The sequence below is a fragment of the Anabrus simplex genome, chromosome 13 (assembly GCF_040414725.1).
Source record: "Anabrus simplex isolate iqAnaSimp1 chromosome 13, ASM4041472v1, whole genome shotgun sequence".
Lineage (NCBI taxonomy): Eukaryota > Metazoa > Arthropoda > Insecta > Orthoptera > Tettigoniidae > Anabrus > Anabrus simplex.
Window position 1 is genome coordinate 71,884,689 of NC_090277.1, and position 25,761 is coordinate 71,910,449.

Below are 25,761 nucleotides of genomic sequence, written 5' to 3' on the forward strand. Positions count from 1 at the left end.
AACTACAAATCAAACTTGGTCTGCATTTGAGAAAAATATTAAGACTTTTAGTCATATAAGGCCCAGCAAACTTCCACTAGTTTGTTTTTTGATTTAACTAGAGGAGGGTTGGCCACGGCTCTACGCCTCTGCATTCGGGAGACGGGACAGTTCCTAGCATAAGCCACGGACACCAACCCCCTCACCTTCTCCGAGCATCTCCTTCACAGAACAAATCTCCCGGCCTGAGAGACGGCGTCACCGTCTAAGAGGCCCGCCTCTCCCTTAAGGGGAAGAATGAAAACATCTTTAGTAGTAGTACTAATTTATTTATTTATTTATTTATTTATTTATTTATTTATTTATTTGGGAAACCAAAACAGCGAGATGACGAATTACAGAGTTCTGTAATGAAAAATATGCTTATTAACAGCATTATTGATTTTTATATGAACCTTCAATGGTAGTGATACCACGCGCAGTTTCATTATAGATTTCTTTAAAAAAATTAAAATTCTTGATTTAAAATGCATCTTTTGATTCCTAATAAAGACAGAACCAAAAGTGTAGATCAGTAAATGTATTATGTATGAGCGTTGTATTACCTTGGACAGATCCAAAGAAACCTATCTGTTAAAGTTAACATTACAAGGATAGGCCTTTGGTAATCTCCTTGAAGTCTTTGAAGGTAATATTGAAGTACAACAATCCTGTTTGAAGGCATTCTCCTCTAAATTTACAAGGAATGTTAGTTAAAATGTTCACTGAAGTAACTCATAACCGGTTAGATATCTCTAACACTAAGAGGCCTTGTGGCCGCTGCTCAGCCGGAAGATTATCACGAAGGAAAGTTACGAGTTGCATACATTTTTGTGGTTCTCATAGTTGAGACAGTATTAGTTCAGATCGCTAATACTTATGCAACTCTCACTGCGGGTAGAAGACATTTTGCGCCTTGGTTTCTTTCCCTAATTATGAGGTGGCACATGATCAGCGTGACGAATTGCCTAGTCTTCATATCTCACCGTCAGGTAGATCCTCACGTTGAGTGGACCTCGAACAAGCCCTGAGATCCAGAGTAGAACCACGAATTCGCCGGGAAATGAACATAGAAGCTACTATTTTTTTAACATTTCGGCAGTGCAGACCTGTTGATGGTCATCACTGTGCTCTTCTCTCCATTAATTTGTCAGCCCATTTCGTTGCTAACCTCTTCAACTCTGCGAACGAGACTGATCATTTCAGCTTCTGAGGCTCCGTCAGTACATCTCAGGTTTTCAATAACTTTCCCACAGATTGTGGTAACACAATGCCACTTTTCCATTCTCCACGATCTAAAAAGTAGGGTTCGGTACACAGACAATGTATCTTCTATCTTGATGGAATCTCTCCGTATAATTTTAGCATTATCACCACTCTGAATGCCCACGACTGTAATACAAGTGTAGGCAGTACGGTAATTCCAGCCAAAATATGAAGTTCATATCGTTATCTTGGCGAATAAGGTAATTCTGGAAAATTGCTGTATATTCAATTATGAGCCCGCTGGTAACAATGCTAGATACATCTGTCGGTCTGTGAGTTGTTTCAGTCTCAACCTGATTATGTGACAATAAGTAGGTACCGGCATGTAATTACTAGAGGGGCGCCTAACCCGCTCTTCAGTAATGTAGCGAGAATAGCATAATTTCTCGCGGTTCAAACAGCCCTTACTCCCAAAGTTTATGCAAATCTCATAGCAGAACTGTTATGCAATACAGAATATACCTTGTTATTCGCTTCATTGATTTCACATTCTGTCCTATCAATGCCTAAACATCCGGGCTCTAATAATAATAATAATAATAATAATAATAATAATAATAATAATAATAATAATAATAATAATAATAATAATAATAATAATAATAATAATAATAATTTACGACGAAATCTGCTAGGTACCTATTCCCAATTCCAGTTCACCCTTCCTTGTTGTTTCCTCTTTTTTCTTTCCACTATTCCTTCATCATTACACTATGCTTTCTTCTTCTCTCCTCAGACCACTCTAGACCGAGTTTCCTGTTCTTTCTTCCTTGGGATCGTACCAATCTTACATCTTTCTTTTAAAATCTCTCTTTCTATAGTTTCCTCTTCTCTTATTCTCTTGTATCCAGCTCATTGTTGACCTTTTCTCCCGAAGGTACTTGACTATCTGTTTTGTAAATATGTTATCATCCATTCTATAGATATGCTAAATAAATGCAATCTTCTTTTCCTTATTGTTTCTGTTATATCTTCTTTGTTCTGGCATATGCCCTTCATCATTACTTTCCTTTCCTCTTGTCCAGCTCCTGTCAGAACGGAGTGTCGCCTCTTTTTTCACCACTCCTCTTCAGTAATTGTATTCCAGTCCTGTCTTCTTTTTCTTATACTGTTCTTCACATATTCTATCCATCTTCTTTTGGGCCTCCGTATTTGCCCTCTTTCCATCCATCTTATCCTCTTACACTTGTTTTTGTATCCTTCCCTCCTCCATCCTCATAACATAACCAAACAATTCCAATTTATTCTTTTCCATCCTATCACTCAATTTTTCTACCCTTATCCTCAACATTTCTTAGTCCGTCTCTCCTTATCTTCCCTACCATACTCCTCAGCAACTTCATCTCACTGATCTGAGTTTTTCCTTATTAATTATTACATTGTTCTGTCGTGTTCATTGTACGTAAGATTTTTCTCATGATTCTTCTTCCTAACACTTCCGGTTTATCAAAACTCTAGTTCAAAACTAGACATTGTCGGACTGAGTGGCTCACACGGTTGTGAACCCTACTTGCTAGGTTCGACCCTGGCTCAGTCCGGTGGTATTTGAAGGTGCTCAAATATGTCAGCCTCGTGTGAATAGATTTACCGGCACGTAAAAGAACTCCTGCGGGACTAAAGTCAGGCACCTCGGCGTCTTCGAAAACAGTAAAAGTAGTTACTGGGACGTAAAGCCAATAACATTATTTATTAAAATTAGTGCCTTATTTTTCGATTTTAAGATAATATTATTACTACCTTGAGGCTGCCCCTGGCACAGTACTCTGTCACTATACAGATGTTAGGGGGGTCAGTACAAGCTCCGATGAAGGCGTTCAGGTTGTCGTGACGTAGATCTCTCATCTGTAACACCAAGGAAGAAATTATCAGTTCATTCACCGTAAATCTAACGGGTGATCACTACACAATGATAAGTAATTTTTCCATTACTACTTATACAATAAATCAGAAAGCATTTATATCAGTTACGCTACAGCGACAAGGTATGATTTATTGCAGAATATTACTGAGTAAGGAAATACAGTAAATAAGAACACGTCAGACTAGGTCTTATTAAACAATTTGTTTTGCGTACCATTGACAGAGATAGGTCTTATGGTGGCAATGGGGCAGGAAAGGGCTAGGAGGGGGAAGGAAGCGGTCATGGCCCTTATTTAACACAGAATGAGTGAAAATGGGAAACCACGGAAAACTATCTCCAGGGCTTCGAACCCACTATCTCTCGAATGCAAGCTCACAGCTACATGACGCAAACCGCAGATCTACTTGGTCGGTAGACTAGGTCATATATTTAAAATTAGTAGAACATGAAAAAGTCATGTTATAAATTTCTCCATTAAAAACTCTGTTTGTCAAGAAGGCGAATTTCAGCTGTATTCTACACAACCATTGAATTAACTACCGGTACCAAAACAACCAAGAAATCAAATAATTATCAAACTTTCAAGTCAACACACCAACGAAAGTAACAGAACAAATGGCAGGCTCATTAAGAAATCAAATAACAAACTAAGTTACGAACCAAGATAATAAATACATACATAAGAGCTAGCAAAACAACTAACAAAATTAAATACATGGCAAACAATTAGATAACTAACAACAACTAAAACATATGAGCAACCAACTAACTGAGTGACTAGCACTGAATATGTTGCAACAGAGGAATGTCGGCAATTAAGTGCCGTTTTCAAAACCGACAAAAATGTATTTATGACTGGACATTACAAACAAATGGATCAGTTATTGACAGACTTTAGAGTTTTAACAAATAAGACACAAAGTGAATTATTACAAACGGCTATAAATAAATAAATAAATAAATAAATAAATAAATAAATAAATAAATAAATAAACAAATAAATAAATAAATAAATAAATAAATAAATAAATAAACAAACAAACAAACAAACAAACAAACAAACAAACAAACAAACAAACAAACAAACAAACAAACAAACAAACAAACAAACAAACAAACAAACAAACAAACAAACAAACAAACAAACAAACAAACAAACAAACAAACAAACAAACAAACAAACAAACAAACAAACAAACAAACAAACAAACAAACAAACAAACAAACAAATAAACAAATAAATAAATAAATAAATAAATTATCACTTATTAACCATTTATAAAGTGAGTGACAGCAAATCACCCCACACAGTAATCATCTTACTGATGTTCTGAACTTAAAATAATTGCTTATTTTACTAAAATGAATATCTACCGTAGTTGACGGGACAATCATTTAGCTGTCCTCAGCTACTTTCCGCCAATATTCAGACAGATTGTTTTACTCGGGACGCAACAGTAATCCCATCTATTGGAGATCATTGGCAGCACACATCACAACAATGGTCAGTGTTATGTTATTGTTGATCAGTTTTTTGGGCTTTCCATATTGTAGGACTTGACATTCAGTTTTCTTCAGACTGTGGAATATTACATCATGTAATATAGAGGCAGTCCTTCCTACTTTCATGTCTCCCTGTTGTCTTATTCTTCAAACGATTGTTCCTTAACGACTTTTTGTCATAGTTTACAATCATCTTCACATTTTTGCTTGTTGATACGGACAGATGTCGACACCGGTTTACGTCTTAAGACAATCGCCAGTCAACACGATTAAAAATGATTTCCATGTTAGCACTGCTCGGCGTTGATATGAACTAAGCAACAAAATTCTAAACTCATGAATTCTATTACCATAGTCGGTACGGTGGAACTGTATAAGAAATACTGTCAATGACTGGAATATGTAATACTTCTCGATAGGAACAATAAGTCTTTAAAATGTTACATTTTAGGAACCTTACCCTAAACTACGACGAATGAGCTTATTCATAACCTAGACTGTAGCACCTTATTCTCAGACATTACTTACTGATTTTCATTCGATTTGTTTCACCCACTTTCTCGTGTTTGGACTTAGCAACGAGCATCTACATTCACGAATCTCTCTGTTATCGTAGCCAATATGGTAAAACTGTACTAGAAATGTATAGTAAATTTAATTCTATATACCTTTACTTATGCAGTATTTATCGATAAGACCTAAAATAAATATTTGAGAATTGAATTTTAGTCCTTCCCCTAAACTACCATTTCACTCGGCGTGAATACAATTATTTATAGCATAGGTTATCCTGCATCACTCCCCGACTTTACATACCGATTTGCATTAAATGATATTCAGCCATTTTCTCGTGATGCGTGTGCATACATACATACATACATACATACATACATACATACATACATACATACATACATACATACATACAAAGATGACGGAAAATTAACATTAAAATTAAAAAGTGCATTTCCTTGTTACTGTAGGCACGACGATACAGAAATACCATTCTTTATACATTCTGGCCAATGTAAAGACATATCTCTTATTTTATATATACAGATAGATAACAATATTCAACACGGTCATTAAAAAAATATTACACTAACTGAAGTTTCATGCTTACCATCTTCAGTTCCTTCTTCATGCTCCGTGTGATGTCGATAGATTTCTTGTAGACTTTCTTGATGGCAAAGGCTCTTCCTTTGTAGATGCCTATCTGAGTGTAGATGGCCGAATATCGGAAGTCTGCGTCTGGGTTGGAACTCAGGGACACTTGGCTTGTACGGATCAGCGGATGGATAGCCTGAGGTAGACACAGAAAATGAGCAATAGTCGTTAGAGGAACACAAAGAAAATCCGCAACGGAAAGAAATATACACTTCAGGATCATAAAAGCAATCTACACTCATAGAAAAAATAGCAATGCATTATGTAAAATGATTCTTAACAACTTCATGGCTACTGTCCCGTTCATTATTCTGTTGTAATACAGTCTGCGATTTATTTGTTGACAACTGCGAGTCATCCGAAAATATGTGTAAAGAAGTAATGTATGTAACAAATTGTGTGAGGCCATGTTACCTAACAACAGCACCTTGGGAGCTTCACAGGCTGTGGGGGGGGGGCGATAGAATAACACGCACGGTATCCCCTGCCTGTCGTAAGAGGCGACTAAAAGGGGCCCCAGGGGCTATGAACGTTGGAGCGTATGTTGGCGACCACGGGGCCCTTAACTGAGTCCTAGCATTGCTTCCACTTATTTGTGCCAGGCTCCTCACTTTTATCTATCCTATCCGACCTTCCTAGGTCAACTCTTGTACTTTTCTGACCCCAACGCTATCAGGTTTGCGAGGGCTAGGGAGTCTTTCATTTTCAAGTCCTTCGTCGCCCTTGTCTTCCTTTGGCCAATACCTTCATTTTTCGAAGTGTCGGAACCCCTTGCAATATTTTCTCTCTGATTAGTGTTATATAGAGGCTGGTTGCCTAGTTGTACTTCCTCTTAAAACAATAATCACCGAGCTCGATAGCTGCAGTCGCTTAAGTGCGGCCAGCATCCAGCAATCGGGAGATAGTGGGTTCGAGTCCCACTGTCGGCAGCCTTGAAGATGGTTTTCCGTGGTTTCCCATTTTCACACCAGGCAAATGCCGGGGCTGTACCATAATTAAGGCCACGGCCGCTTCCTCCCAACTCCTAGGCCTTTCCTATCCCATCGTCGCGATAAGACCTATCTGTGTCAGTGCGACGTAAAGCAAACAGCTTAAACTCTAAAACAATAATCACCACCACCACCACCACCACCGATCTGTTTGGCATGGACATCCCTCAATGTTTCACATCACAGCCTGCATCGTTGCTAGGTAACATCGCGCCACACATTTTATTGAGAGACGTATTTATGATCACTCGATTTTCCCAAAGGAAATTTTATCAGATTTTTAAAAACATGTCAAGGAATTTAGCATTTTAGTCACATGGAGTTCCTGAGTTGTTTTAAATTCACACTCAATTTCCTTTCTTTCAATAATTCCGGTCAGCACTACTACTAAGAAGGTAGCACTATTGTATTTCTCCTCATTCAAGGTTGCCAGTTCCAAGAAATTTATTGTAAACTGTTTCACCCGAACTCCACTGATACATCGTTATAATGAAATGGCGTATGGCTGTTAGTGTCCGGAGTGTCCGATGACAAGTTCGACTCACCAGGTGCAGGTCTTTTGATTTGGCACCCGTAGGCGACGTGCGCGTCGTGATGAGGATGAAGTGATGATGAAGACGACACACAGCCCTCGTGCCACTAAAATTAACCAATTATGGTTAAAATTCCCGACCCTGCCGGGAATCGAACTCGGGAACCCTGTGACCAAAGGCCAGTTAGTCCGGAGCCGGACATAAACCGTTCATGCTATTGCAATGAACGCGAGACTTCGCTGAACTTTTCCGTTCTATCCACCAATTCGAGCCCATATTTCATTGCCTGTTATTTCAGCATCATTGTCAACACTCTTAACAACTTTTATTGAATTGAGGCTGGTCAACAAAATGCTGGGATCATTTACTACCGTTTTACACGCTCATTTCAAAACCGATGTTCTAAAATTCTCTATGTACTGACGTAAAACAGAATTACAACAACTTTCAAATGCAGGTGGGCTCACTAAATGCGACAGAACAAGCTGCCACATCTTCCACACGTGTGACACGTGTAGCAAATGTGGATTTGATCAAGTTTTACGGTTGGATGCCCTATCTGACTCCGACCACATATGGAATGATGTATTTAATACAGCCTGCTTCAGTTGTGGTTAGTAGTGAGCTGTGCGTTAATGAAGTTATTTGTACCAAAACGAACATTAGCACCCAGTTCCCGAGAAGGACGAGTTAACCAGACGCGGCTAAATTCCTGGCCCGTCTGCAAATCGAACCCGGGACTCCATGAATCCAAGGTATCATTTTGCCAACGAGTCTGACGAAACAAAAATTAATTATGTTTTAACTTTTCTATTTTTAGTTGTAACTGCTTTCAAAAAATAATTTAATATCGTAAAATGATTATATTTTAAGCTTCGGAAATCTACAACAAGAGTAGGTATCAAGAGAACGGAATAATCCTTTTCAAAGTGTTAATTAAAAGCATTCTATTTTAAAGCCTTAATCCAACATTCTATAATCCCCACATCACCATTCGATTGTCTAGCTTTCGAAACATCGTGTAGAGACATTAGGATCTTAAACTCGGAGTCATAAAGATTCACCGTTTATTTACAATGTCTCCTAGGCAAGGAGGTAGTTAAATAACGAAGTTCGCTCTCCTCAGGGAGGTAGCGTGGGTGTCGTCAGGATTTATCTTAATTACCACCTTTGAGTTTCTCACAAACAAGACACTAATTAGGGAGAATTTGTTCTTAACTGAGAATGGTCGCTCTAATTGATGAGCTTCTGTAAGTAACATTCCACTGGTAACTTCACATTCAGACTCTGCACCTTAATGCTCAGACTCAGTGGCATGAATCCACAATAAACGTTAGTTTTTGAAAATAATTAGTTCGCATCTCATGAGCATCGTTTAAAAAGTCCTATGCCTTACCAATGAAGCTAATTTCTCTATCCATTGTCAGAATATTCATCTCCTCATAGGAGCTGCAGTTCACTAGAATCGTGAGGTTCTTTATGTATGGAAGTCTTGGTCGCTCTCTTCCTTAGAGCTGAGGTGTTGTTCGAATACGTATGATGGAAGTGTAACCCAGCAAACAGTACAGGCTGTGATGTAAAGTATTGTTACCTAGTAAGAGTGCAAGGTGTGATGTAAAGTATTGTTACCTAGTAAGAGTGCAAGGTGTGATGTAAAGTATTGTTACCTAGTAAGAGTGCAAGGTGTGATGTAAAGTATTGTTACCTAGTAAGAGTGCAAGGTGTGATGTAAAGTATTGTTACCTAGTAAGAGTGCACGCAGTGATGTAAAGTATTGTTACCTAGTAAGAGTGCAAGGTGTAATGTAAAGTATTGTTACCTAGTAAGAGTGCAAGGTGTGATGTAAAGTATTGTTACCTAGTAAGAGTGCAAGGTGTGATGTAAAGTATTGTTACCTAGTAAGAGTGCAAGGTGTGATGTAAAGTATTGTTACCTAGTAAGAGTGCAAGGTGTGATGTAAAGTATTGTTACCTAGTAAGAGTGCAAGGTGTGATGTAAAGTATTGTTACCTAGCAACCGTGCAGGCTTTGATGTAAAGTATTGTTACCTAGTAAGAGTGCAAGGTGTGATGTAAAGTATTGTTACCTAGCAACCGTGCACGCAGTGATGTAAAGTATTGTTACCTAGTAAGAGTGCAAGGTGTGATGTAAAGTATTGTTACCTAGCAACCGTGCAGGCTTTGATGTAAAGTATTGTTACCTAGTAAGAGTGCAAGGTGTGATGTAAAGTATTGTTACCTAGTAAGAGTGCAAGGTGTGATGTAAAGTATTGTTACCTAGTAAGAGTGCAAGGTGTGATGTAAAGTATTGTTACCTAGTAAGAGTGCAAGGTGTGATGTAAAGTATTGTTACCTAGTAAGAGTGCAAGGTGTGATGTAAAGTATTGTTACCTAGTAAGAGTGCAAGGTGTGATGTAAAGTATTGTTACCTAGCAACAGGGCAGGCAGTGATGTAAAGTATTGTTACATAGCAACCGTGCAAGCTTTGATGTAAAGTATTGTTACCTAGCAACCGCCAAGCTATGTCTTATAGCTGGTGGTCATGTCAAATTAGCAACCATTTATTGATGACCATGACAGAGAGACACACACATATATATATGTGATCATTTGATTTTGGCAATAGGGAAATTTCACACCATGTTTAAAATAATTTTCCGTTTCATTACGTTGCAAATGACATTGGTGTGTGCCATTAAGTGTCCGAAAAATTTCATCCTAATTTTCTATCCTTGTCTGATGCACTTCTCAGTACTACGGTGTTACTTACTCTTTCAGCCCAGCTTTTTCGGCTTAATCATCTCCAAAACCACATCTCAACTGTTTCCACGTGCACAAAGGTTCTGTTAAGAATTTTGTGTAAACATCAGGAACACGGCACACCAGAACCCTTAGAATTTACGTTTTTCTCATTAAATTTCATAATGCGTGGTTACTGTACATCTATTGTACAGAGGGGACTTCATATGAACGCCATCTGGAAATAGGCCACGAGGTCGGCCCAAGAAACGGAGGCTTGATCGCCTTCAAGAAGACATGCGCCATGTTCAACTCGTTCCAAACGATGCACTTAATGGAATCAAGTGGAGACTGTCCACTGGGGGGCAAGCGATAAGAAAATGATGATCAATCAATCAATCAATCAATCAATACTGATCTGCATTTAGGGCAGTCGCCCAGGTGGCAGATTCCCTATCTGTTGCTTTCGTAGCCTTTTCCGAAATGATTTCAAAGAAATTGGAAATTTATTGAACATCTCCCTTGGTAAGTTATTCCAATCCCTAACTCCCCTTCCTATAAATGAATATGATGATGATGATGATAGATCAGTAGATCACGAATTTTGGAAATAAAAGGTTAAGAATGTAAACTAATTTGATTATTTGGAAGTGTGGTGTAGCCCGCTGTACCGTAATGCAGGGAGGCTAACGTAAATTCTAGGAGTTCTAATGGGTCGTGCCCCTAGTGTTTATGCAACACTCATAGCATAACCGATGTGCAGGCAAGACTGTACGTATTTCTGCCTAAGATTCCAGGCACTTACGATATATGAAATGGCGTATAGCTTTTTGTGCCGGGAGTGTCCGAGGACAAGTTCGGCTCGCCAGGTGCAGGTCTTTTGAATTGACTCCCGTAGGCGACCCGCGCGTCGTGAAGATGACACATACCCCCAGTACCCGTGCCAGCGAAATTAACCAATGATTGTTAAAATTACCGACCCTGCCGAGAATCAAACCCGGGACCCTGTGACCAAAGAGCAGCGTGCTAACCACTGAGCCATGGAGCCGAACGGCACTTATGTTAATACGGCAGCGTCACTCAGTAATCCAAGTACTCTCAGATATTTTCGGCAATACAGTAGCAAGTTTATGAATTCCGAATAAAAGCAAAGTCATCTCCGGACAGGTCATGAAGGCCCTGGGAGTGGTGGAAGGTGAAGGCTTCCACTATTGGTAACCTCGGCACTTGATGGGGTAGAGTGGATAGCCTTTGTCCCCAGGAATTAACCTGGTACTCATTTTTGGTGTAGGCTGAGTGAATATCAGGGCCACATGCACCTCCGGAAGTGAAAATCTCATTTCTTAAATTTTACGACTTCCTGACAGGGATTCGAATCTTGGCCAGGCAGCCCCTTATGAATTCCGAATACATCCAGAAAATGTGCCCAACTGTAAATACTATTAATACGAGGATATGCTACTTACCTTAGTAATTTTAGTCCCCAGTGAGTTACTGATCCCGTTGTTTTCCTCGTTCATCTGGATTTCCTTGTAGTCCACCTTCCACAGAAGGCTGTCCAGTTCCTGCTCGTAGCGCCAGTTGCGGTAAAGAACGAGCGAGACGATGGCCAGGACGAGGGCGAGGCCTCCAGCGACACCCCCAATTATCTCTCTAGTGTGAGCTGGAAGAAGACATCAGGTAAATAAATAAATAAATAAACAAATAAATAAATAAATAAATAAATAAATAAATAAATAAATAAATAAATAAATAAAGCAGAGGAGAAAATCTATCATACATGAGAATGACGAAGAAATCCACTAATCGGAAAATACTTTATCGAATAGTTTTGATAAAAATGGGAGATAAAGAAAGGGATCAAAGATGAAATGAACGAAAACGGAACATGTAGAGAAACAAAGAATGATAGGAAAATGTTCATTCTCTAAAACATTAAAATTCAGGAAAAATAAAGTGTATTACTAGCGGTTGTTTATTACTCTCTTACTTGCATTTTGAGACTGTTATGATGAAGGTTGCTGACGGGGCGAGGAAAATGATAATGCTGTCAAGAGATACGCCACCAAACCACTGATGGCGCGGCTGTAATGGCTTCGTGTGAAGGAGCTCTACTAAAATACTGTAAAGGTTTAACAGTGCTCGGAATTTGAATTTGTCTGTCGAATTTCACGGCTGTACGGCTTGTCGATGTTAGGGATGACGCACACAGAAAGGAAGAGGATGGAGGAGCAGCCTACGAGATCAATATTGGAGGAGGAGAAGAACACCTGTTGCTTGCCTGCTCGAGTTTTTATTTCCCCTGGGTCTCTAACATGGAGCCGCCAGTGGCTTGTTTATTCTCGAACCTCAGCGCGTGCTAGACCAACACTGGAGAACGTTCTACACCTGATTTCCAGGCAGGAGCAGTGTAGATTACCTAGCAGGCTGGTCATTAAAATGGAAGCAGAAGAAATGAACATGGCATTGGAATTTCGGAAACATGATGAGATTTGTTAAGTAGAGATTTGCAAATTGAATAACGAAAGAGTCCACAATAAAGAACTAGATTTATCCAGTCTTTACACTCCTTTCAGCAGCCTTTCTTGAAATCGTGGTAAATACAAGTGACATTTTTCATATGGAAATTCAGTCCTGCTGTTTCGTATACGGTACATTGTCAATTGTTGGGTGCTACGGCTATGAATAGGAGAGAGGGCTTAGGCCCCTCAATTATGCAAACTTTTGTACACACACGCGAGGCGGGTGACGTAACCTGAATACTTCGTTCAAGATGGTTTCAAGTGTCTAAAATATCTGCTCCCTTGTTACGAACCTGGCTTGATAAAAATAATGCCTGATCTTTTGACTTTCGCTTTTTCTTTGAAGTGGATGAAATCTGATTCGAATAAGATTATTACAATTTTGCTTCATTGAAGGCACAAAACGAGATCATTGAAAGAAAGCATTCGCTAGCAAAAAATTATTCCAATTATAGAGGATGCAAGGTAGAAAGGAGATGCTTCGTGTGACGCGTGGTGCTGACTGTTCGTAACTAAGAGTGACGATGAAATACAGTGTAACAATCTAATTTGACCGATGGAAGGCATTAGGAAGGCTGTAGTGGCTGTAGCTAGAATATACTGAGGAAGGTTCCGAATATTATTACAGTAATTATTATCAAGGCGGATGACACTCGGTCTCCCGTGTTTACGCTGGCTTAACAGCACTGTATCCACCTCACCTGCTTTATCAAAAGTACTGCGACTACTAAGCTATGGTTGAAATGTATTAAAACCGTTTCAATAAAGTCATTTGAAGATGAAACCAGGAAATACATAGGTCTGTATTTTTCTTATTAACTTCTACTGACTTACTTTTCTCAAGTTTCGTGTTGGAAATGTGAATAAAATCTCCCGTACAATTAACTGCTGTGGATCTTAAAACTCGAATTTCAATAATCCCATGAATTTAGAATTTGGTGTTGTGTGTGAGTTTATTCCTCGTAGAGTTTGCTTTACGTCACACAGACATAGATAGGCCTTACGGCAACGAAAGGATAGGAGAGGATTAGTAGTGGGAAGAAAGCGGCCGTGGCCTTAATTAAGGTACAGCTACCGCATTTGCTGGTTTGATAACGGGAAACCATGGAAAGCCATCTTCAGGACAGCCGGGTCCAAACAAACTCTCTCCCGAATGGAAGCTGTCAGTATGTGACCAAAACCAAGTGCCACTTCCTCGTTCTGTTGATACTTTAATTTATATTCTATATAAAATATCACCTACAGAAAAAGTGAACAGTAAAAAACAACTACATTGATATGTACATCATTATAGACCGTTATGCCTTTCTGCGTTCAGTCTGCAAACCTCTGTGAATTTACTACCCTCCACCATAATCCTCTGTTTCTGTGGCCTCATTTAGTTCTATACTTCTTATCTTTAAATGATTAGAAACTCAGCTTAACCATCGTCATTTAGATCTCCATCTACTTCTCTTACCCTCCATGACTTTGTCGATTATTGTCTTAGGTAACCTATCCTCCTCCATTCGCGTCACATGACCCCGACACCGAAACCGGTTTACGCGTACAGCTTCATCCATTGAGTTCATTCCTAACTTATCCTTACAAGTCATTAATCTCATATTTGGTCCGTATTAACGACAGTGATTACATATAATTTTAAAAAATATTTGTTTAATGTCAACCTAGTCAATACTTACAATTACCACTATTGTGGTTAAATGATCATAAATAATTGAAAAATCGTGAACATGTTTCGCCCTTCTTAACGGGCATCATCAGCACTATGAACAACTTTAAATATAATAGTTACATTTAAGACTGTCTTACAATAATCAATCATATAAGATTGGAATAAAATGTGACATTAAAAGTTGTTTTTGATACCATTATTAAAAAGTTATAAGTAAATCTTATAAACAACAAGTTAAAACAATTGTAGGTCAATCTCATAATCTAGTCTAAAAATATATATGTTAATATATATATATATTATATATACATATAATATATATATATATTATATACATATATAATTTTAGACTAGATTATGAGATTGACCTACAATTGTTTTAACTTGTTGTTTATAAGATTTACTTATAACTTTTTAATAATGGTATCAAAAACAACTTTTAATGTCACATTTTATTCCAATCTTATATGATTGATTATTGTAAGACAGTCTTCAATGTAACTATTATATTTAAAGTTGTTCATAGTGCTGATGATGCCCGTTAAGAAGGGCGAAACATGTTCACGATTTTTCAATTATTTATGATCATTTAACCACAATAGTGGTAATTGTAAGTATTGACTAGGTTGACATTAAACAAATATTTTTCAAAATTATATGTAGTAACTTATCCTTGTCTTCTCATCCCGAGTACACTCCTGCCATTGTTCCCACCTCTTTGTACCAGCAATCATTCTCGTTACTTTCACGTCTCTTACTTCCAACTTATGAATAAGGTATCCTGAGTCCACCCAGCTTTCGCTCCTGTAGAACAAAGTTGGTCTGAAAACAGACCGATGTAAAGATAGTTTCGTCTGGGAGCTGACCACCTTCTTACAGAATACTGTTGATCACAATTGCGAGCTCAATGCATTAGATTTGCTGCACCGAGCGAGCCCCACTGTCGGCAGCCCTGAAGATGGTTTTCCGTGGTTTCCCACTTCCACACGAGGCATTAATTAAGGATAGGGTTTGTTCCTTCCTGCTCACATCCCACCGTCGTCATATGGACATAACGTACAGATATTTGCTGCACCTTTCTACAATCTCAATTACTATCTTCCACATCGTAAATACCTGCAATGATCTAAGGATACTTCCCTTCTGACACCACTTTAGTCTTGGGAAGGTTAATTTCCATATCATACTCACTGCAGCTGTTTTCAAGCTCGAAGATAAAGTAAACAACAACAGAAAGAAAAACCTAATGGCCGAAGTTCTGTACAACGCCAATAACATTTTAGACGTACATAACGTAGACAGTCTGTTATACTGGCAAGAGCGGGAATCAATTTAGTCCGGGAGCCAATTCGAACTGGAATAGCTTTCCCCGCAAATTATTTCAAAAACTCAACGCGACTCTGTCAGGGTGACGTGGTAGGAAGTGCCGTCTAGACCGCCGTTCCGGCGGGAGTGACGTAACTTCCAGTGGTTATGATAGGCGGCGCGCCTAATGTTCATGCAAGCCTCATAGCAAAGCTGTTGTTCGGACTGCAGTATACTTGTCACTTGGTTCAGTGAAATGAAATGGCGTGTGGCTTTTAGTGCCGGGAGTGTCCCAGGACAAGTTCGGTTCGCCAGATGAAGTCTTTTGATTTGACGAACCCGGGACCCCTGTGGTCAAAGGCCACAATTTAACCATGGAGCCGGACACTCGGTTCAGTAAGTTTGCATTATAGACTATAAATGCCTAAACAGTAATGATTACACTATGTCTTTGCTTGTATCATTTAACCTCCGCGCCCCATTAATTTATTCAAGAACTGAGGTCGAAAGACTTCGCATTCTTCTGTATTCACTCTAAATTAACCGCGAAGTAGTTAAAGGAACACTCTACAAGACACTTCCAATCCGGAATTCCAATTATGTAGGGGAGAAAAATGATCCTAGTATGGTAATTTTAAAGTTCACTCCGCTGAAGTAATTGTACACAGAGTGAAGTTAGTGGGGCGGATGGCTCTTCTTCACGCTGTAATCATTAAACATGCAAAATATATTGTAATAAGGACGAAAACCTTCAGGACGTAGTGATGAATCTGATTCACTATATTATTCGTACTCGAACGGTTAGCTGCCTTCATTAGAGAATCGGGTTCGAGTTCTTACACACCGGGCGAGTTGGCCGTGCACGTAGAGGCGCGCGGCTGTGAGCTTGCATCCGGGATATTGTAGGTTCGAATCCCATTATCGGCAGCCCTGAAAATGGTTCCGTGGTTTCCCATTTTCACACCAGGCAAATGCTGGGGCTGTACCTTAATTAAGGCCACGGCCGCTTCCTTCCAAGTCCTAGGCCTTTCCTATCCCATCGTCGCCATAAGACCTATCTGTGTCGGTGCGACGTAAAGCCCCTAGCAAAAAAAAAAGAATCTGTACAGTCCGCAGATTTTAATTATGGACTGAGGTCTGTCTGAGCAACTAGCTGATACGAAAGGCAGCGATTTCGTGAAAGAACGTTTCACGCTAATCACGTATATTTCTAGTACATGCAGGCCACATGGCTGTACAACAGCTTATAGCGGCGCAAATCTGTTTCTTGTACAAAAACAAACCCTTTATGGTTACTCCAACTGCTTACGAGTGTTTGCTTTCCTTTGAGGGTATATGTTTTGCTCTGGGAGTCTCATGTCGGGGGTCATCTGAAATTAGCGGTACAAAGTGTGTGACGCGATGTTACCTAACAACCGTGCAGGCTGTGATGTGAAGTTCTGATGGATGGCCATGACTGAGAGCCATACAGAAGGTTCTTTTATCTCATCATACTAGAGAACTGTCATAGGCTCTGAGTCAGTTTCCGCACTTCCTACACTCGTCGGCTCCAAATTCCAGACGTCTCTGGAAAACAATTCACTAGATGCAAATAAGTATTACTTGTTATCAATCTTTGTTCCATTTATTCAAAAGCATATTGACGAGCATTTGATTTGTCTACAGGGAAATTTGACACAATTTCTTGGTCCAAGTTGTTCCCGTCGTACAGCTGTCTCAGTGAATTTACCATATGTGAATTTTCGATCTAGTTTGTAACATTCTACAGGGAGTACAAATTACAATATTCGTTCATATGGTTCATCTGTGTGCGCTCAGAGGACATGATTATTTAGGCATTAATAGCGTGGAATGAGAACTCACTTAAGCGAGTATTAAGAAAGGCAAGGGCCCTATATTTCCTCCCGTTAGGGCATTTCGAATGTTGTGGACAAGGCTAGAAATTGGTATATATGTTATTTACGGGCAAGTTACAATGAAACCGTTATAGCATAAGGTATCAGTATTTGACATAAACACTACAAAAACGAAAGTATACAAAATGTGTTCGTAATTTCGCCGCCACCTGATTTATGAGAAGTAAAATTAATTTTTAATTTTTAAGTTTTTTCCTTTCTAGCATTGTAAAATACTTTCTCTATAATGAATTTCTTGAGGGCCATATATGGCAAATGTTTTCTTGCTGTTCCTTTTTTACATAGACATTCAGCGTTACTTCTGGGCTGTGAAATGCTTTCCTTGCACGTTTCCTTGTCCCTCACTGCCTTAATAGATTTTTCATGGCCTCATTATCCTACCGATTGAGTTTTCCCATCTTCGTAAGTAAGGAAGAAAATGAATGGGGACGAAATTACGAACATCACTGATTTATTATAAGAGCCGCTACAGTAATTCACGTCAACCATCTCACTGTAGCGATTATACGCGGGGAACTAAATCCACTACAGTATTTCATACAAAAATCAATGCTGACACTAGGAATAACAGACTCTTAATTTGAATGCTGCACTAACTCAGCTCAACATGGAAAATGAATGCTCATGGAAACTAAACGTGGTGTCAACTCTCACAAGACAACGCGATGAGGATACGCACGTGCGCGCGGCTGAATATTAGGTACCAACTGTGCAAACTGGAAATACCTAGAGGGATGAAATTAGGTGTGGGGACGGAATTTGGCCACCTGCCTTATACCGTAGCCTGCATAACAGTTCTGCAATGAGATGTGCGTAAGTACCAGCGGTATGAACAATTAGAAACCCTAGACTTTATGTTACTCTCGCTCCATTATCGAAGAGCGGGTTAGCCTACACTAGCTACTAACCTATTACTGGGCTCTAGTGACGCTTTACGTCCAGAGTGAGAACAGCGCGGAATTTCCAACAAGTAAAGCAAAAATTATCACTTTAGTGACCGTCGCGTACACTATTTTATTTTATACTGTGGTCAATTTACCTATTATTAATTAAATAAATTCAATTATAAATAATTTCGTTTCGTCTTCACGCAAATAATCCGTGTTTGACCTATCCAGTGACATTTTCTTGCTATGTTTCATATGTGTTGCTATGAAAAACATGAGATGTGTGTACATGCAGGTATTTGGTAATAGAACATCATCAAAATTAATGTTATTTAAAGCTATGAACAGTCCATTATGCTACCAGAGTCGAGAACACGGTCCTCTAGTCCTGGATTAATGAAGGCAATACCAACTTCATATACTGTGATATATGCGATATTCATTTGTCGGAACTGCTTTAACCCTGACAATATCTAGGAATTCAAAGAGGAAATTTTGCTATAGATAAGCAGCGCTGCAGTGAGATTGCATCCGGGAGATAGAGAGTTCGAACCCCACTGCCGGCAGCTCTGAAGGGGATTTTTCGTCAATCATCAATCAGTCGCTACTGACCTGCATTTAGGACAGTCGCCCAAATGGCCGATTCCCTATCTCTTGTTTTCCTAGCCTTCTCTTAATTGATTGCAAAGACATTGGAAATTTATTGAACATTTCCATTGGTAAGTTATGCTAATCCCTAACTCCCCTTCCTATAAACGAATATTTGCCCCAATTTGTCCTCTTAAATTCCAACTTTATCTTCATGATGGGATCTTTCCTACTTTTAAAGACATCACTCAAACTTATTCGTCTGCTGATGTCATTCCACGTTATCTCTCCAATGACAGCTCGGAACATACCGCTTAGTCGAGCAGCTCGTCTCCTTTGTCCAAAGTCTTCCCAGCCCCAAGTTTGTAGCATTTTTTGTAACGCTGCTCTTTTGTCGGGAATCACCCCATTTTCACACCAGGCACAGGCCACGGCCACTTCCTTCCCACTCCTAGCACTTTCCTATCCCATCGTCGCCATAAGACTTATCTGTGTCGGTGCGACGTAAAGCAAGTTTTAAAAAACATCGCTGCAATGTGGCGGCTAAACAATTCAACGAGGTTAAGTTTAGTGTTCCCTGATTCATAATCTCTCTGACTATCCGTGTTTACATTAGTCTGAAGTGGAGTGGTGTGGCACTCGTAAGAACTTAGATACCACTAGTATCATATCGAATAAATGTTATCTTCCTTGTCATTACGAAGACTCTGTTATGATGAGTTTCATCTAACATACATTCTTAAACAATAACAAGTCACAATGGTTGTTAATGTATTAGGCACAATTTTAATATTAATATCTGTATAAACATCAGCAAATTGGTGACCCTGACGTGATTATACGTGATATACGAATATTTTTGTGAATAACGTAAACATAATCATTTTTACAAGAGATGAAACTCATCATAACACAGTCTTTGTTATGACAAGTAAGATACATTTATTCGATATGATACTAGTGGTATCTTGATGCAGACCACTGCCACACTAGCTAGAGTAACGTCACTTTCCGTACACTTTTGAGACGGAAATACGAGTAAGTCAATTTCGTAAATAATTATGTCACTCAGCAGGGAAGACCGTAATTTATAGCAACGGTTCTCAATCTGGGGGCGTCCCCACCTCCGTAAATTCGTTGGAGCATTTCAGGAGAGGCGGTAGTGAGCAACGAGAATCACACACACAAATTTGCTAAAAAGTAGAAACTCGTGACAAAGAAACAATTTACTACAAAAATTTATCTTCGTCACCGCTAAATTGTACACGTAGAATTATTGTACTTTATAGTAATCCTGTGATAAAAAATTCGTGTTTATTAATTGTATAATGAAATGTGTAATTTTTTTTATAAAAATACAAGAACTTTTATCATGAAGAATAGTAAAAATTATTGAGTTTTTGTAATGTCTACACAAACCTTTTCTGTGTATATAAGAAGTATAATAAAATAACTGATAAATATGAATGCATGGTAAATTTACAGAAAGTATAACATTTTAGTTTTATTTTCAAATTGTATTGTGCAGCTTCCATCAACATATCAATCTGATTCTGGATTTTCTACGCTGGCTTACATCAAATCAAAATACCGAGCAGAGCTGCATGTTGACAGTGATGTGAGTTGTGCACTCTCAATATTAATTAGTTCTGTTCTTACAAAACAAAATCAAATGATGTAGTTTGAAATGATACTTGCAGAGAGTGTAGAATCCCCCGTAATTGTTTTTTATTCTTTTGCATTCTTATTTGTAATATTCACGACTTTCTTCGTAAAGTGATTGCATTACAATTGTTTACTTTGAAACACGTAGCATTGTGTATTAAGCACTCATAATCAATACTGTAAGAATAAAGTCATTATGCAATATTTTTGAGATATTAACAGTAACATAAAAGTAGAACTTTTGTAAATCAGTAATTCATTACACCGGCGTGAAATAATTTGCGCATGAAAAGAGGGCGCAGGCCGACAAAGGTTGAGAACCACTGATTTATAGTGTACCATAGATAATTATGTGTTTATTTAAACTGATGGCGATGATGATGATGCTTATTTAAAAACGCCTAACATGTAGGCTACCGACCCTTTATTTAAACTATTTTTGTGTCACTTTCTATTGTTTATTTACATTTGTGTGTCCTTGGTGTACGCTCCTCTTCTGTATATACACTATTTTCTTTTCCACTAAATGTTAGTTTTATAAATACAGTTCTGTGACTGATTGCATTCTTTCCATAGCGAGTGGGATTTTAACTTTCTCCCCATCATCTTTTTCTTCTGTTGAGGTTATCCGGGGTTCACATTATTGTATTGTGAACGTCCCACAGCTGGAAGTCCCCGGGTACAGTGACCGTAAGCTCTGGCGGGTTATTTAGTCCAAGATAAATTGGTCTTGGCACCAGCAAGTGCATAACAAAATGATATTCACCTGTGAGTACGTCTTAATTTAAGGGCACATTTGTCAGTTGCAGCTGCTCCACCAGCGATACCCAACTCTTTATCGCTGTCTTCTACTCTCCTAATAACATTTTCCGTATTTCTTTCTCTCTTACTGGATTCCTTCCTTCCTACCGTCCTTCCTTCCTCCGTTCTTACCTTCCTTCTTTTCTTCCCTTTTTCCTTTCGTTGTGGCCCGGCTGAGTGGCACACCGGCCTTCTGACCCCAACTTGGCAGGTTCGATCCTGGCTCAGTCCGGTGGTATTTTAAGGTGCTCAAATACGTTAGCCTCGTGTTAGTAGATTTACTGGCACGTAAAAGAACTCCTGCGGGACTAAATTCCGGCACCTTAGCGTCTCTGAAAACTGTAAATGTACCTAATGGACGTAAAGCCAATAACAGTATCATTTCTCCCTATTTATCATTCCTTTGCACGCATCATCGTCTATATGCTCTATTTACTTTCCCCTACTTCTATCTCTGTCTCATTCTGTCTCTCATTTTGTTTTCTTCTTTCACTAAATTTTCTCCTCCTGCTCTTGTTTTTCCTGCCTTCTCTCTTTTCCACTATTTTTCGCTATTTCATATATACTGATGTCCTTTTCCTTTCCTCTATTCTTAATCTCTCCCGTTTCCTATCGCTTTCTCTCACTTCCATATACCTTTTCCTTTTCTTTGCTTTTCAAATTCTATCTATCACCTTTATTATCCCCTTACTGTTTCTCTTTCTTTCGCTCGATTACTCAATTTAGTATCTTCTTCTTATTCTTTTATGTTTGCTTCTGATAGTCCTCTTCACAATTCGTCACCATCCCATTTTTCTCCTCTCTTTAATTATCACTTTGATTCGCCTTCTTCTTACTAACTGCGATCTCTCGTGTTTTCGTTTCGTTCTTCTGACATTCCGATTTTCTTACCCTGTAATTTGTTTTCTCAACCTCTCACTCCCCATCTCCATAAGACGAACTATCCTCGGCAGAAGACAGCAGCTCAGTTCTGCAGTTGTACTTGTTACAATACGTTGCATGTCAAATCTGTCCTCTTTTTGTAGCCCAGTGATGGCTAATTCAGGAGACTCTATGATATCAAGCCAACAGGCCATCGTACTCGACATAAATCGCGGCTCAGTATGCCCTAAGTGATGCTGTCATGAAGCCAGAGAATGTTAAATTTCACAAAATGTAGATGATCACACGAAGAATAACTGATGGAAAATATAATATTACATTCCAACAAAACTGAAAATAGCGGGAGTGTTCCTTTAGCAGCAATATAAGGAACTCATAGTCCACCATGTGGCGGGTACGTTTTTATAATTATTTAAGAAAGATAAAGGTGACCGTGGAAGAGACATATTCAAGTGCTGAACAACGAGACGTATACACTGGATGGTACAAAGGGGGAAGATATAAGTAGCAATGAACAAGCAGTCGGAAAATATACCAGGACACTAGCGAATGAACAAGAATTTACAACTTAGCATGAACAAAGACAGCTAGTTCTTTTTTATTGGCTAGTTGCTTTACACAGATAGGTCTTACGGCGACGATAAGAGAGTTAGTTGTATAGACGAGTTGGAGAGGGGAGGTACAGGGAAAATCATGAGACACAGCACTATAATCGCCGGGAACATCCATGAAGAGTGTAGAGTCTGATGTCATCAGAGTCCAACACAGGGGATCGGTTGGCAGTGTGCGGAGGAAACGCCAAGAAGACAGCAGCGGAAAATAACGAATACAGCGGAGATGAGTTAACGATGTTACAACAATAGTTCTCATTTTCACACTGGGAAATGTAGGGGCTCTAAGGCCACGGTCGTACCTTCCCAGTCGTAGCCATTTTTTCTTGTCGTTTCGATGGGGCATAAAACAACTATTTGAAAAATGTGAATTTCTGATGACTTCACCGCCACGTACCCTTAAGATCACTCCATTTCAATCAACCTAAAGATGAGATTAGTTCAAACTCTGGTTTTCTCTGTCTTCCACTACGGCGCTGAAACGTGGACCTCGCGGGTGCAGATATGAACTCACTTGAGATGTGGTGCTGGAGAACAACGCTTCTCATTCCTTCGTACCGGGCGAGTTGGCCGCCCGGTTAGGGGCGCGCAGCTCTGAGCTTATATCCGGGAGATAGTGCGTTCAAATCCCACTGTCGGCAGCCCTGAAGATGGTGTTCCGTGATTTCCCATTTTCACACCAGGAAAATGCTGCGGCTGTGCCTTAATTTAGGCCACGGCAACTTCCTTCCCACTCCCAACCCTTTCCTATCCCATCGCCGCCATAAGACCTGTCTCTGTCGGTGCGACGTAAAGCCAGTAGAAAAAAAAACATTCCTTCGTACCAATGAGTCCATCCTGAAGGAGTTGAGAATCAATGTCAGGTTATTATCAGTATACTCCGGCTATTTAGGTAGTAATAAGATAGAATACACATTTACTGGAGCGGTTAACAAGCGTAGTCTACCTGCACAACGGTTATGTTATGGAGGGTTGCACAAAACCCCTAGAATTTATGTTACTCTTGATACATAACGGAAGAACGGGGCAGTCGACACTTCCTAACAACGAAATTAGTTTGCATTCTAACCTGTTTCTGCCTAAAAATATGGAGTCTAACGATCAGCGTGTCACCAATTCTTTGGTTACATCATACGATTCAGAGAAAAGAGCCTTGATTGTACTGCACTTGGAAAGACGGAGCGTTGACGCGCTGACGTGCTTTCAAGACGTCCCTCATAACAAGCAACCCGCTTCACAGAAGACCACGAAGGGTGGCATACGTACTGCACAAAGAAATATTCTCAAAAATCACGATCCTCAGGATTTAAGGAAGAAGAACAAGAAGAGAAGGAGAAGAAGACCCTTTAGTCAGAAAACTACAAGAACATTCTGAATATCTGACATACAAAATGCGGAGACAGTTTGTACGGTAATCCTATCTAAAACATTCTGTTACAGTTTGTTCTGAGGACAGTGGACGACACCGTGCTACATGGAAGGCACAAGGGTAATCTAACTTCACTCTCCTCAATTTCAACTCGTGGAACAAATTCCATCCGTTCAGATCTAGATAGCGAGCACAGCTGGTAAAAATGCAAACGGGAACTGTTTTCTTCTTTTGGAATCACATCAAACTAGTGTTGCTCCATGCATTACACCATTACCCCAAGGATGAAACATGTGGCTAACAGTCTGATCCCTCTGTAACGACAACGTGGTGTTCTACATGTTAAATTAACCAGCCGTTGTATCACATATATTATTACATTACACGCACCAGAGAACATTCATGTCATTTTGAAACGGTCAATTTTCCAGTGTTATTTTATTGCTAAAAGTATTGCTCTGATGAGAAATGAATATATATTAAATATAGGTGGAAATGTACGCCTGATTGAGCTGGTTTCAATAATAATGAAAATAACACCGATAATTAACATTAATTAGTTCCGTTTCCTGATACAGGGATGAAGTGAGATGAAATTATACCCTTCCTGACGTCAACCTCAGCTGAGAGTTATTGAGGATAAATTGAAAGATTCGGAAAGAAACTGAGCAAGGAAGTGGAAACAAGCAGCTGTGGCTGATGAACAGGAAATCTCCTAGAAGTGAACAAGTCATTCTCACGACGGCTGAGTTCGAATCAACTCGTCTTCCGAACGTGGAGCTTGCTCCATAGTCGTAGTGTGGTCATTTCGCTCGGTAATAATAATAATAATAATAATAATAATAATAATAATAATAATAATAATGAAGGGACCAATCTTCTTCTGGAAAACGTGGGAGAGAAATAAGTAGAGCAAGAAGAAAAAGAAAGAGAAGATGAACTTGAAACGCTGTGAGAATTAGCATCGTCCCACTCCCTTCTCATCATCCTTTTCTTTTATCTTCTTCTTCCAATAAGGTTCACTGATGTTAAGTCCAAAGTTCTATGTCCATTGAAAAAGATCCCAAATATTTCCAAGTCCACAGTATTTACGTCCAGTGGCATAATGTCTACAATCATTTGCGTCCACATGTATGATGTCCATGGTCATGTGTGTCCACTTAATCGGCGCCGATGACCTAGATGTTAGGCCCCATTAAGAAGCAAACAGCATCATCTTCTGTCTACTTAATATATGTTCAGAGGCCTAAAGTTACTTAAATACCTTGTATGCCCATGGAAATTTTATTCAATAATGATCGAATATTTTTAGACAGATTTTGTTATAATTTCGATTAAGAACAAATCAATAAAATTGCGGTTTAGATTAAAGTTTCAGAAACAAATAATCAAAAATTTCGTCTTCTAACCTTCAAATACCACGACACTGAGCCAGCGCTGTAACCGCCTGAGCCACTCCGTCCGGC

The 25,761-nt window shown here is 39.2% G+C and overlaps 1 protein-coding gene across 1 annotated transcript in view; it reads right to left on the bottom strand.

The window, feature by feature from the left end:
- LOC136885014 (guanylate cyclase 32E) overlaps nt 1–25,761 on the bottom strand; it is a 355,176-nt gene that overhangs the window by 37,727 nt on the left and 291,688 nt on the right. The window contains exons 11-13 of the mRNA XM_068230059.1: nt 11,541–11,737; nt 5,772–5,951; nt 3,022–3,126 (exon numbers count right to left, since the gene is read on the bottom strand). Coding sequence (XP_068086160.1) covers nt 3,022–3,126; nt 5,772–5,951; nt 11,541–11,737 — 482 coding nt within the window. The remainder of the gene's footprint in view (nt 1–3,021; nt 3,127–5,771; nt 5,952–11,540; nt 11,738–25,761) is intronic.